The sequence below is a fragment of the Paroedura picta genome, chromosome 15 (genome assembly GCF_049243985.1).
Source record: "Paroedura picta isolate Pp20150507F chromosome 15, Ppicta_v3.0, whole genome shotgun sequence".
Taxonomy (NCBI): domain Eukaryota; kingdom Metazoa; phylum Chordata; class Lepidosauria; order Squamata; family Gekkonidae; genus Paroedura; species Paroedura picta.
Window position 1 is genome coordinate 12,400,283 of NC_135383.1, and position 14,467 is coordinate 12,414,749.

Consider the following 14,467-nt stretch of genomic DNA (forward strand, 5'->3'; position numbering starts at 1 on the left):
GTGTGAACTTCTAGTCTGGCAAGCGGGTTGGATTCCCTGCTCCCCCACATGCAGCCAGCTGGGTGACCTTGGGCTCGCCACAGCACTGATAAACCTGTTCTGACCAAGCAGTAATATCAGGGCTCTCTCAGCCTCACCCACCTCACAGGGTGTCTGTTGTGGGGACAGGAAAGGGAAGGCGACTGTAAGCCGCTTTGAGACTCCTTTGGGTAGAGAAAAGTGGCATATAAGAACCAACTCTTCCTCTTCTTCAGTAATATCAGGGCTCCCTCAGCCTCACCTACCTTACAGGGTGTCTGTTGTGGGGACAGGAAAGGGAAGGCGAATGTAAGCCACTTTGAGACTCCTTCGGGTAGAGAAAAGCGGCATATAAGAACCAACTCTTCCTCTTCTTCAGTAAATCTGTTCTGATAAACCTATTCTGACCAAGCAGTAATATCAGGGCTCTCTCAGCCTCACCTCCCTCACAGGGTGTGTGTTGTGGGGAGAGGAAAGGGAAGGCGACTGTAAGCCGCTTTGAGACTCCTTCGGGTAGAGAAAAGTGGCATATAAGAACCAACTCTTCTTCCTCTTCATACTGCAGCCACTACAGCTGGTAGATTTTCATTTGGGGTGTACGCGGAGGAGCTTAGACTGCCAAGAAGGAACTGGCCAAAGGCTCGAGCTATATATTTTTGGGCCGCCCTGAAAATCCGTTACTGTGACAGGGTGAACAGTTCTAACAACACCCCCCCCCCTTTATGGATGTTCTTGAGGCCTCCTCTGTCTCTCTGAGTCATGGCCATACGCCCATGCGTGATGTCTCACGTCCTTTGAAGTCAGATGAATGAGAATTATTTATATCTTCATTACTCGAACTGCTGTGGGCTAGGCTCCATTCCAGGGAGCTGCCAGGGGCATGGGAATCACAGAGCACGTCTTGTGCCTTTGGGTGTCGGGCCTTTGAATGTTATCGAGCGTTAGGCGTAGGGATGTGGCACGGTTACCCAAAGGTATGTGGCACTCTGGTTCGGAGGAGAACTCAAGGGGGGACCGAATTCTTTGCAGATGTCTCCTTGCTGCTTGAGAGTCTGCATTAAAGGTAAAGGTAAAGGTATCCCCTGTGCAAGCACTGAGTCATGTCTGACCCTTGGGGTGACGCCCTCCAGCGTTTTCATGGCAGACTCAATACGGGGTGGTTTGCCAGAGCCTTCCCCAGTCATTACCGTTTACCCCCCAGCAAGCTTGGTACTCATTTTACCGACCTCGGAAGGATGGAAGGCTGAGTCAACCTTGAGCCGGCTGCTGGGATTGAACTCCCAGCCTCATGGGCAAAGCTTTCAGACGGCTGCCTTACCACTCTGCGCCACAAGAGTCTGCATTACATTGCAAGTGTATGGATGGATTTGAAATATTTACACCCCATCATGAAACGTTTTGCTCTCGAGGCGGGCTCCCACAATGTCTGCTCAAACAAAGGCAAACAGAAATGGCAACTTATCACAGGCTTCCTCCTTCTTTGGGAGTTTTTAAGCAGAGGCTAGAGAGCCCTCGGACAGAAGTGCTGATTCTGGGAACTTTGGGCAGAGGGGAATGCTGCCCTGAGAAGGGACAGCTGGACACTGACAGGGAACTGGACGGGAGAAATCCACACATTGCTAATCAGAAAGGAAGGGAGCATAGCCCCAGCCATGAGCTGAGAGTCTCTGCAGCTCTGCCTTCTTCCTTCTTGATCTGGCCAGCTTGTAATCGGCCCAAACTGTATGCATCTCGCTAGTTATATAAGCTGCCAAGGGCTTCCCTCCTAAGTGTGTCCTCACCGAGGGAACGAAGTTCAGGAGCTGCATGTGGATCCTGGAGGGGACAACCAGGCTATATTTTGGGAGACGGGTAACTTTACCAGACTGCCCGCCATGGCAGGCAATCTCCAAAAGTGGGTCACAGCAGCACATGACATCATGCTGCGGCTTCCAGGCATGATTGGGACGACGCTGTAGGAATTCTCCAAATCTGAATGGTTTTATCATAGATAATCAGGGTAGTCCCAGAGTGTCATGACGTCACTTCCTGTTACAACCGGAAGTGACATCATGTGGACTTGCCCACCCGTTTTTTTGTTCATGCTTGACCAAAGCATGGGAAATCCTTGGAGATTTGGAAGCGCTGCCAAGGGAGGGCAGAGCTTGGGGAAGGGAGGAATATGAGGTCACTCTTCAAAGCCACCAGTTGCTCCAGGGGAACCGACCTCTGTTGAGTTGAGTTGAGATTCTGGGAGAACTCCAGGTCCCACCTGGAAGTTGGCAACCTGGGTTGTCCAGGCCTGCTTGAGAATCTTTTTCCAGCTCCTTCAGCACAAAGCAAACTAGAGAAACGGGCAAAGGCCTCCTCCTCCCCCCTCCAAACATCTCACTGATGCTGTAAATCATAGAGGTATCGACCAGTCAGCCTCTCTCTCAAGGGACCCAGAGAGAGCCCGGAGCAAGCCGAGAGCAGCCGCCCAGGCTCAGGTTGGGAGGCTGTAACTCAGGGTTAATGAGCCATGAAAGCTGCCGAAAGCTGGGAGAATCACCCAATAAATACGAGGCCGGGCCTCTTAAGTCAACCGGGGAAGCCAAACAAAGCAGGCCTTTTGTCAACGGAGGCCAAACACCAGGGCTAAGAAGCATCTCGGAATTTCTTCCGGAAGAAGAAGAAGAAGATCTTCAGGAAGATCTCCCTTGTGGCAGCTGTGGCCTTTCCCGCATTTGTGGGCTGTCAACACTGTGTCTGATGTGCTGCATCCTCAATGGGCCGGGCCTCAGGTTGCCACCTCCAGGTTGGAAAACTCCTGGAGATTCGGAGATGGCGCCTGGGGAGGGCAAGGCACTCCATGGGGTGCAAGGTCAGAGGGCCTGCCCTGCCCTCCAAAGCAGCCATTTTCTCCAGGGGAACTGACCTCTGTCATCTGGAGATGAGCTAACATTCTGGGGGGATGCCCAGATCCCACCTGGAGGCTGGCATCGCCAGCGTGGACACATATTCACCAGTCCTGAAGGAGAAGCTAATATAACCCTGAGGCAACCAAGGGGATCAGCTCTTGTGGATATGGGAGCTAAATGTCAAGTGGAGCATGGCATTCTGGATTGAGTAGTGGACTCCAGGTTGGAGTCAAGTAGTAGAAGAAGAAGGATTTATTTTAGAAGAAGTAGTAGAAGAAGAAGGATGTATTTATTGTTTATTAATAGAGCCAGCTTGGTGTAGTGGTTAGGAGTGCTGGGTGACCTTGGGCTTGCCACAGCACTGATAAAGCTGTTCTGTGACCGGGCAGTAATATCAGGGCTCTCTCAGCCTCACCCACCTCACTGGGTGTCTGTTGTGGGGAGAGGAAAGGGAAGGCAACTGTAAGCCACTTTGAGACTCCTTCGGGTAGAGAAAAGCGGCATATAAGAACCAACTCTTCTTCTTCTTCAGTAATCTCAGGGCTCTCTCAGCCTCATCTCCCTCACAGGTTGTCTGTTGTGGGGAGAGGAAAGGGAAGGCGACTGTAAGCCACTATGAGACTCCTTCAGGTAGAGGAAAGCGGCATATAAGAACCAACCTTCTTCTTTTATACCACCACTATCTGAAGGAGTCTCAGAATGGCTCATGGCTGCCTTCCCTTCACCTTCAAAACTGCCCAGGTAAATGCCAGGAGATTGGGGGGGGCAGTACCTAAGGATGGTGAAGCTTGGCCAGGACATGATGTTACTTCTGAGTAATACTCTAGGAATTTCTCCTCATCTCTGTGGTAAAGAGCATAGAAACTAGAGGGAATCCCTAGAGCCCCAGTTTTGGAGCAGTTTTTTCCCCTTTTGTCCCCTACTTCCTTAAGGTTGGGAAATGGGAACAGGCAGCTGGAGACTTCTCTACATGGCTCAGATATTTAGGAAGCTTATGAAGAGCAGCTCATGTGCATAATGTGTGTGTGTTGGGGAGGGGGGGGGAGTGACAAAGCAAGCTGTAGGCTAGCATTTGAAATGCACATTATCTTCTAAAAGGGGATCCCCATAAAACCATTAAGTGTAGAATCTAAAATTACTTCCCTGCATCAGTGCACACCACTAAACATAGTTGATAGCTCTGTTCTGTCTGCCGCGTGCCGTATTCAGCAGGCAAAGCTAATTATTTCGGATTTCTCATCCCTGCGATTTCGACCTGAAAGTCCCTCATTTCTGTCATGTTTCTTTGCCGCGTGAACAGAACCGACGATGCCTTCTTTTCGTGACATTTTCTGTTTACCTACGCGGACAACGCTGGCCTTTTCCCGTGTTGTGGCCGCATCGATAAAGTTGCATTATGAATTATGCACACATTTTAGATTATAAATGGCGTGCCATCCAGGTACCGCTTTTTAAAAGTCTCTGCATCTCCCACACGGCTCTTTCAACCCCTCCACTGCAGGATGAACGGGCAGACATATGCCCTTGGGGAAGGGTAGGATCAGCTTCGGCCCCCTCCCCCGGCTTCTCCTGGGCCAGCATTTCCCAACTAGGGACGGAGTGATGGCAGAAATCAGACGAGCAGCATCCAAATGAATAAAGAATTGAGTTGAAGTCGTAGAAACGCAGGCCTGCAACTTTACGCAGCACGTCTAGGCATGCAACCGTCACCTCTCGACTGGGCTTCTATAACTCGCTTGACGCTGGTGGACCCTTGGCCTTAATTCAGAAATTGTTGCAGGAAGTGGCTGCTAGGGTCCACACAGGGACATCTTGGAGGGCCCATATCCAGCCTGTGCTGGGGCAGCTGTATTGGTTGCCAGTGGCGGCCCGGATCCAGTTCAATATTCTGGTGCTCACCTTTAAGGCCATTCCATGGCTACTTATATGAGGGACTGTTTGTCTCCTTATGCCCTCCGCAGGGCCCTTCACTCTGCGGGTGCCAATCTGCTGGAGGTCCCTGGCTCTAAGGAAGCATGCCTGGCCTTGACCCAAACCAGGGCCTTTTTGGACCTGGCCCCAACCTGGTGGAATATGCTGGGGGCCCTGATGGAGCTATCACAGTTCTGCAGAGCTCTTCTGCCAGGTCCTTGGTTGAAGCCAGGGACCCCTCTCAGGCTACGCATTAACATCTTATGCATCCCACTCCAGGGTAGACTGCTGTGAGGTTGAGGGGGATTTATGCTGCTAATCTTGTTCTACTGGGGGGTTTAGAGGGTCCAAGGGTTATTGGGTTTTTATAGGGTTGTATAAATTGTAACCCACCATGAGTCTCCAGAGAGTGACAGGCTAGAAATGCAATGAATGAATGAATGAATGGATGGATGGATGGATGGATGGATGGATGGATGGATGGATGGATGGATGGATGGATGAATGGACGGACGGACGGACGGACGGACGGACGGACGGATGGATAAGATTCAGTGAAAAGTAATAGAACCATCAATCCTCTGGTTCCATTTCTTGCTTATTCCTTATCCCTATGATGTTAAAGTAAGGATAGGATCCTTCTCTTAGAGCAGGGGTAGTCAACCAGCATTTGCTGGCAGGAGCTTATGGGAATTGTAGTCCATGAACATCTGGAGGACCACAGGTTGACTACCCCTGTCTTAGAGTTTTAGGCATTCAGAAATGGTTTATTCTCTCTCTCTCTCTCTCTCTCTCTCTCTCTCTCTCTCCCCCTTTTTTGGCCAAGCAGCTACCCTGAAGAAGAGATCCAACAGAAAGTAGGAACCTTCCGGCAGATGCTGATGGAAAAGGAGGGTGTGCTCACCCGCGAGGACCAGCATGGGAGGCAGATGTGAGTAGGGAGAAGCCTGCCTGGGGCCGTGGGAGTGGGCTTGAAGGGGGATACATACATCTGGATGAAGCCCATTAAGACACGACACCCACGCTGTTGTTGAACCTAACCTAAATTGTTGCTTCAGTTTCATTTTAAACGTTATTTTTTTAAAGAAATGTCAATTAACCGTCAATTATTTTATGATGCTTATTATATGGTGCATTTAATAGGATGCACAACATCCTGAGCCAGCTTGCTGGGAGGGCGGTGTAGAAATCCAGTAAATAAATAAAATTAATCAAAAAAAATAAGGAGACTGCACCCAGGAAGCTGTGAGAAAATGAGGTAGGCGTTCTCCAGGTGGGAACTGAAATCTCCTGGAATTACCAATGCTCTCCAGACTACAATGATCAGTTCCCCAGCAGAAAATGGTAACTTTAAGAGGATGGACTCTATAGAATAACACCCGACTGTATGCACACACACTCAACAAACCAAGGTATTTCTCGATATAGGGATGGCAAGGAGAAGGTGAGGATGCAGCCCTTTCTTTTCTGACACTGGTGGGCAGTCCATTCCCTCCCTGCTACCCCCAAAAGGCCCGCCGAGATCTGCGGAGGCCTTCGGGGGGTCTTTGGAGGGTGCCATGGGCGCTCTGTCCTCCCTCCCAACTCCTACTTACTGGGCTGGAACATCTTCCCAATGGAGGAAGTTGCAAGGGGATGCAATCAGGGGCAGGACATCTTTCCTGATTGGCCATTCATTGAACAGGCAGCCAGTCAGGAATGGAACAGTCGGGACCGCCGACCTGATTGGTGGTTAGGTTGTGAGTCCCAGCTCCGCCCAGCACCCCTTACCGTCTTTATTAATGGTTACGGATTACAGAAGGGCATCTTCTCCGTTCTTCACCAAGGACAAAAACAGGACAGTGCTTTGCCAGGAAAGAGTGCCCAAAATAGGACATTTATGCAGCCGTAGCTGGAAGCGTTCCAGAACATTTATGTCTTTCCTGACGTAACCAAGTCTTCTTTGCCGGGGAGGCAAGGCACACACTTTTAACCCTGCTCTGCTTGAACCAAGGGCTCACCCACAGTCTCCCTTCAATGTTCCAGTCCGGATAGCCTATCACAAATCCACATCACAGCAGAACATCCACTGCACACATCACATGTGCAATTGCACGGCTGGGCTTCTCCCCGATATGCTCTTTCCCCTTTCCACCCAGCATGGCCTTCTAAAACAATTCATAAGAATATATTTTTATAAATATGCATTCCATTAAATTCAGGACCAATGTTCCTTCCGCGGAAGGAGGCACCGCTGCTTCCTGGCCTTCCACCATTACAAAAAAGAATGGGATCGCTTTCCTTGCGCATGACGTGCGTCGACTCAGCCATTGAAATGTGACGTGCGCCAATCCCATTGTTGTGCGTCTGTGTTCTGTGCGCCGACAGCGGCAGCCGCTCCACACAAAAGGGGAGCCCTGAATAGATCCTAGCCACGCTCCCCCTTCCTGCTCTGCCAGCCCACAAATGGTTCTGTTGCATTCTCTGAACCAAAACATCCTGAGGTTAAATTTCTCTTATAGCAGCCAATTACTCATTCAGCTTGTAATTAGGTTAAACTCCCCAAGAGGATCTACATTAATGCCTGCCGGGCTGCATCTCTGCTCAGCCGCTGCCTTTTCTTGCCAGCCCCCCCCCCCTCCTTTTTCGACATCTTTGGAGGGCAAGGCTAACAAAGAAGGGAGGTTGGTGTTTAGAAGCATTTACCAGCCTGTCTGTATAATTACAAACTCTCTCCACCCCTCCTTTACAAGCACAGAGTCTCAAAACCAGAGGATTCCTACTGCAATGACAGCGGTCCTCTCTGGGCATCGTCTGTGCTGATGTTTTATTGTTTTCTCTGGCTCCAGGCTAATTCAGAGCCTATAAGCATCTGTAGCAGACTTCATAAAATAAGTGGGCCTTCTCAGAATCCAGGCTGGAAATAAATCAGGGAGTCTGCTCCTGTTTGCTCTTCGCTCTTCGAATACCAACAGGTTGGTTGTCCACAGCCTGAGAGGCATCCAACCTGGCCTCAACCAGGGCCAGGTCCTTTTTGGTCCTGGCTCCCACCTGGTAGAATGAGCTCCCTGAGGGATGGGCTCTCCCGCCAGGTATTTGGTTGAGGGCAGGATAACAAAACTTTCCATCTAGGGCTTCTAGATGCTGTTAAAAGATGCTGTTAAAAGATCACAGTCGGAATCTAACTGCAATTTATATTGTTCTTCATTTCTGCATGGTGATACAGTTGGGTTATTTTATAGGTGGTTTTAATGTTACTGATTTTATTATGCCTTTTAAAATGTTGTAAACCGCCATGAGCCATCGACCCCAGAAGTGGCAGCATAATAGTCTAAACAAACAAACAGATGTTTCATCTCACCATTTTAACCTGAGGATTTTGGGACAGCCTGCCTGATTTTCTCCTCCTCCCCAATTTATCCTCACAACAATCCTGTGAGGTAGGCTAAGTTGAATGGGTGGGTACGTATCACAGGCCTGAGATTACGCAATGAGTTTTGCACTCAAGTGGAGATTTGAAGTCAGGTCTTCTTGGTTTTAATCCAACACACTAACTCCTTGATAAGTCAATTGTCCGTATTCTGCTGGTTGTCCAAACGGCTAAACTGGCTTTTGAATAAAGTGCAGATTTGCTCACTGACGAACACTAGGCCTGTCTAGGGTAGAGACATCATCTCTTTGCTCGACGCTACATCCGTTGTGCCATGTGTTTTAATGCAAAACACAATTCACAGTCTCCCAGAATCACACATGGGCCAAGGGTTTAGATCTGTGTATCCGCTTTTACTGATAAGCATCCCCAGCTACATCGCCATCACAGAGGAAGGGGGCTATATCTGTGAAAGTAAAAGGAAACGTTTAGGACAGGGGTAGTCAACCTGTGGTCCTCCAGATGTTCATGGACTACAATTCCCATGAGCCCCTGCCAGCATTTGCTGGCAGGGGCTCATGGGAATTGTAGTCCATGCACGTCTGGAGGACCACAGGTTGACTACCCCTGGTTTAGGACATCTTTACATGTCGCTTCCTCCCTCCTTCCCCTTCCCTTGGACAGAGTGATAGAAAACCATCACATGGTGGACGGAGAGGAATACGCCATGGAGTACCCTGCCTATGGGGAGGGCTACCCCCCGCAGTGTGACTGTGCGACTGACTGCTATCAAGAGGACAGCAGTCACCGAGAGTACAGGTGTGTCTCCAGGATGTCACCTGGGTTTTCAGGGGAGCGTGAGTGGCTCTTGGCTCTGCAGGCACTAATCTGATGGAAGCCCCTGGAAGGGTTTCCTGAGTGGGTGGGAGTTAATTAATTTCTTATTAATTCACACTTATCAGGTGATATGACCATATTTGGTCAACCTGTTTCCCCCACTCCCAAAATGGCCCTGGAGGGGATGGGGAGGGGAGGGGATATAGGAAATGGTGTACACAGCTCTGCTTCCCAACCATACTCTCTCTCTCTCTGTCTCTCTCTCTCTGTCTCTCTCTGTCTCTCTCTCTCTGTCTCTCTCTGTCTCTCTCTCTGTCTCTCTCTCTGTCTCTCTGTCTCTCTCTGTCTCTCTCTCTCTCTGTCTCTCCTTCCACAGGCTGAAGAGGAGGTCTAGCACTTCAACCTCTCCCCCACCAAAGAAGAAAAAGAAAAAGAAATCGGGTCACCGCCGGAGCCGGTGAGTCCCATAAATGAAACGAACCCATTCGCTCGGAATTCTTTAAGTGGGAGTGCCAGTCCGTGAATCCATCGAGAACTGGTCCCAGCCTGGATCCTACATATAATGGGCGGTTTCAGGGGGAGGGATGGCAGAAGACTTGGGGGGAAATTCTTGCATGCATTGTGCAAAAACACAGATTTGACATCACATAAACACCAACTAAACCTCTAGGAATTCCCAGATCTCTGTGGTACAGACAGAAGAGATCTGGGCAATGACTAGAGTCTTGTGGGGTGGCTGTGACATCATTTCTGGGAATTTTGTAAGTCTTCTGGAGCAGGGGTAGTCAACCTGTGGTCCTCCAGATGTCCATGGACTACAATTCCCATGAGCCCCTGCCAGCAAATGCTGGCAGGGGCTCATGGGAATTGTAGTCCATGGACATCTGGAGGACCACAGGCTGACTACCCGTGTTCTGGAGGACAGGAGCTGGAAAGAGGAGAATACCAACCTGACAAGGACCAACCCCTGTGAATCTGGGACCTTTGACATGAAAATCATGTGATCTATCCCCGTATGCTACTTATCAGTCTGCCTTAGCCTGAATCGGTGAAACAAAGAGAAATACCGGGTGGCATTAAAGGCTAATCTCAATCAGCATCCGATAATTCATAAACTCGTCACAATGAAAACATTTAATTGATAGCAGAATTTGCTTGAAGGAAGGAACTGAAAACATTTCGGTCTGTACCTTCTTCAGTTCAGTTCAGTTCAGTTCAGTATCAAAGTAAATCAATAACTGTTGTATGTTCCAGTCAAACATGAGAACGGTGGATGGCAAAGAACCTACAGGGGGTTTCTCAATGACTGCCTTTATGTCAGGGCTGTGGCTCTCCGGATGTCCATGGACTACGTTTCCCATGAGCCCCTGCCAGCATGCTTCAACACTGTGCTTATTATTACTCTTGTTATTTATGTATTTACCTTTTTATCAAAAGAACTAGAAGAAGGAGAGTTTCTCCCCCTTTTGTTCACTGCCCGAAGGAGTCTCAATGCGACTTACAACCGCCTTCCCTTCCTCTCCCCACCACAGGCACCTTGGGAGGTAGGTGAGGCTGAGAGAGCTCTGACAGGACTGCCCTGTGAGAACAGCACTATGAGGACTGTGACTAGCCCAGGGTCACCCAGCGGGCTGCATGTGGAGGAGGAGCAGAAATTCAAACCCAGTTCTCCAGATTAGTGCTGCTTCAAGCTGCCCCCTTCAGACGCACTGTATGAAACGAAAATTTCACATTCGTGCTTCTGACGACAACCACAAAGGTGGCAGGAGTCTCAGGGAGAGAAGGCTCTTTCCCAAACTTTGAGTCCTTTACCACATTCTGAACAAGTCTGCGTGTAAGCACAGGGTTGCCAACCTCCAGGTGGGGCCTGGCATGTTCCCCAATCACCACGGATTACGCAACTCTGAGGAGTTGGCCACCCTGTGTGTAAGGAGTTGGAAGGGACTGGTTGTGATGCTTCATTTAGGGATCCCAGCCGTCACAGGCCCCAGCCTGTCATTGGGGCTTAATTGCAGAGAGAGACGCAAAAATCCCTTCCCACAGTGGCTGTGCATGAAGCAGAAAGTGAGGAAGGAATGCAGGGTGAAGAAGCAGCCGTGGCGGTGCCACCTTGCTTGTTGTACCTCTCAAGTGCCACCAGATGGCAGTGTGCCTCCTGCCATTGCCTTTCGGTGCCCTTGGGTGCTACTGACTGCAGGCGGGGGGGGGGGGGGGGTCTGAACCGGCTGCCTGCTGAATGCAGAGACGCCCACACACAGGCCGTCAAACAGCGGGGAGGGACGGAGACACCTGGATTGAGAAAGAAGGAATCCACAATAAAGACACCCACGGCGTGCACAGGGAGAACACAGCTGTGGATGCTGACACGCAATGCGGCAATTTGAAATAAACAAGACATGCATGGCTTTGGATAAACACCACTGAGAGATATGTGCGCGCATGGAGAGTGACCGCAGAGGCCTGGGTTTTAATTCGGGGCCCGGCTATCTTGGGTTCAGTCCGAGAAGGAGGAGGGAAAGAGAATTTTTTGCCTCTGATGTATGCTAAGTGCCTTTCTGTTTTGTTGTTGTTTAATCATGAGCCCCCCCACTCCCTACCCCCATGCCTGGAATTCATGACTGAGTAAAGGTGCAGGAGAGAGAGGCGGTGTTTTATACTGGCTAGGATGTGTGTTGAGGAGACCTGGGTTCGAATGAATGCTGGCCAGCCCTGAAACTTGTTAGGTGGCCTTGGGCTATTTCTGACCTTTCTTGGAGCTGCTCGGAAGATAAACAGGGATTGGGAAGACACCGATAGGAAGGGAAGGAGATAGCCATAGGTAAAAACTGGCCAGGAGGTTTCGCTTTGTTTTCTGCCTTAAGAATCAAGTTGCATCTTTTGCCTCATGTGGAGATTTCCTCAGAGACTGGCCACAAGCTGTGAAGCCAATTTGGACATCTGTAGAGCCTCTTGTGGTGAAGAGCCTCTTGTGGTGCAGAGTGGTAAGGCAGCCGTCTGAAAGCTTTGCCCATGAGGCTGGGAGTTCGATCCCAGCAGCCGGCTCAAGGTTGACTCAGCCTTCCATCCTTCTGAGGTCGGTAAAATGAGTACCCAGCTTGCTGGGGGGTAAACGGTAGTGACTGGGGAAGGCACTGGCAAACCACCCCGTATTGAGTCTGCCATGAAAACGCTAGAGGGCGTCACCCCAAGGGTCAGACATGACTCGGTGCTTGCACAGGGGATACCTTTACCTTTACCTTTACCTTAGGGACTAGAAGCTTGCTCGGATGACTAGTCAGCCTCTACTTCTCCTTCCTCGGGGCTTGTCTAGGAAATGCAAGTGGCCCCAATCCATGGCTTGTATAGTCCAAAACCTGTGTTAAGCTGATTTCAGAAGTCTAACCCTTTCCTCAAACTCTCTCTCTTCCCCTCTCCCTCTCCCTCTCTCTCTCTCTCCTTAACTTCTGCATATTTCTGCTTGCTGCCATGCAACCTCAGCAAAAAGAGGAAGCCCGGATCGGAACGCAGGTGAGTTGCAATCTTTGTTCCAGCAAAGCTTGCTGCAGGAAGAAAGACACTAGAAACAGGAGGAACGTTGTCAAGCAACATACACATGAGATTTCCCCCCCCCCCACAGCCCCACGAGGTGGGAAACTTGTCCAGGGCTCATAGGTAGCCGTGTTGGTCCAAAGTAGAACCAAGTCGGGGTCCAGTGACACTTTAAAGACCGACAAAGTTTTATTCAAGGCGTAAACTCTCATATGCAGGCACACTTCCTCAGATACAATGGGACATGGGAGTGACAAGACAATTTACATAAGCAGAGGGTGGGCCAGGGATTAGTACATCGCATAATGACATCTACCAGAGTCAAGGGTCTTGCAGAAATAATAGGCTGTTCTGTAGCTTCGTTGCCTGACGAAGCGTGCTGTGCATACAAAAGCTTGCACCTTGGGGGGAAAAAACTTAGTCGGTCTAAAGGTGCCATTGGACTCAAACTCTGTTTCATCCAGGACTGTATGTAGTCAAGGTCAGCATCAAGGTCAGTATGGTTGGCCATCTACCAAGGCCCACGGCCTGGCAGAGGGAACGCTTCCCTTCTCTTTGATTTATGATGCGATCTTTTTGATTCGGTTAAACAGATTATGAGGTGTTAGGGGACCTCTACGGAGAAATGTATGCGTGTAATCGTATGAATTACTCCAGAGGATAATTAGTTGAATAAAATTGGAGATGACTCGCATTGTAAACCACCTAAAACTTATTCAAGAAATGCAATCCAGTAAGTGAATGCCTTATACTGAAATCAGACCGTCGGCCCATCATGATCTGTATTGCCAGCTCAGACTGGCAGCTGCTCTCCAGAGTCCAGAGGGAGGTTTTCCGCAACTCCTACAAGGGCTGATGCTCAAACCGCTGAGCCAAACCTCATCACAGTTCCTTCGCCAATAAATGATGCCTCCTGTTTGCTTTCCAGTGGGGACAGCTCTTCTCCAATCCGGAAGGAGAAGAAGAAAAAAACAGGGAAAAAGCATAGGAGGGATAGGTAAGTGTCTGTGACACCTTTAACCTCACATGCACACACCAGCTCACTCCTGTCTCGATTCTTCTCCCCATCAATGTTCTCCATTTCTCCCTTCCATCGGGCGGGCGGATTCCATCCCTTTCCTTCACGGATCAGGCAGGGCCAGCTCTGTAGAGTTGATTCTCTGAGACACCTCCAGAATTCCCCTCATCCAACACCTGGTTGTATTTCTCATGCAGAACTGGTGCCTCCAGAATCTTACAATAGTCCCTGTTTAAACTCCTGAACTCTGTGCAGGGTCAGGTCGCCCAGTGTCACGTTCATAGAGTTGGAAGGGGCCATACAGGCCATCTAGTCCAACCCCCTGCTCAATGCAGGATCAGCCCTAAGCATCCTAAAGCATCCAAGAAAAGTGTGTATCCAACCTTTGCATGAAGACTGCCAGTGAGTTGCCGCCCAGTGTCACATTCATATATCTCTAGAGGAATGTCGCTGGGTCTTAATTTTGTAAGACTATTTGTCAATGAACTGCCTTCTCGATTTGCCCCTCGATTCATGACATGATCACTTTTAATCATAGACCGGTAAAAATAAACCAGCAGCATAAGAACTGAAAGGGTTTATTTATTTAATGCATTTATATACCACCCTGAGGCTCAGGGCATTAATAGGTCAAAAACTAACCTCTCAAGCCATTAGAAACCAAGCAAGAGAAGTTTTTTAAACAAGGCATATAAAGTAGCAGGGCAGAGAAGAACCGGAGGTTACGGGAGAAAGCAGCTTGGTTTGGGGTAGGAGGGTGACTCCATTCTCTGACCATCGCAGTGACCCCAGTGATTGAGAATCAAGCCTGCCCTTATCTGCATAGTCTCACCCTTTCATTTGCATAACCCCACCCAGCGCTTCTTCCACACGCTGCTCATGTTGTGGAATGTCCGTAGGTGATACTTGGAACTGACATTTGCAAAG

At 49.6% G+C, this 14,467-nt stretch overlaps 1 protein-coding gene across 1 annotated transcript in view; it reads left to right on the plus strand.

Moving 5' to 3' along the window:
- SRRM3 (serine/arginine repetitive matrix 3) overlaps nt 1-14,467 on the plus strand; it is a 98,689-nt gene that overhangs the window by 57,331 nt on the left and 26,891 nt on the right. The window contains exons 4-8 of the mRNA XM_077311420.1: nt 5,638-5,739; nt 8,842-8,976; nt 9,371-9,451; nt 12,472-12,501; nt 13,451-13,519. Coding sequence (XP_077167535.1) covers nt 5,638-5,739; nt 8,842-8,976; nt 9,371-9,451; nt 12,472-12,501; nt 13,451-13,519 — 417 coding nt within the window. The remainder of the gene's footprint in view (nt 1-5,637; nt 5,740-8,841; nt 8,977-9,370; nt 9,452-12,471; nt 12,502-13,450; nt 13,520-14,467) is intronic.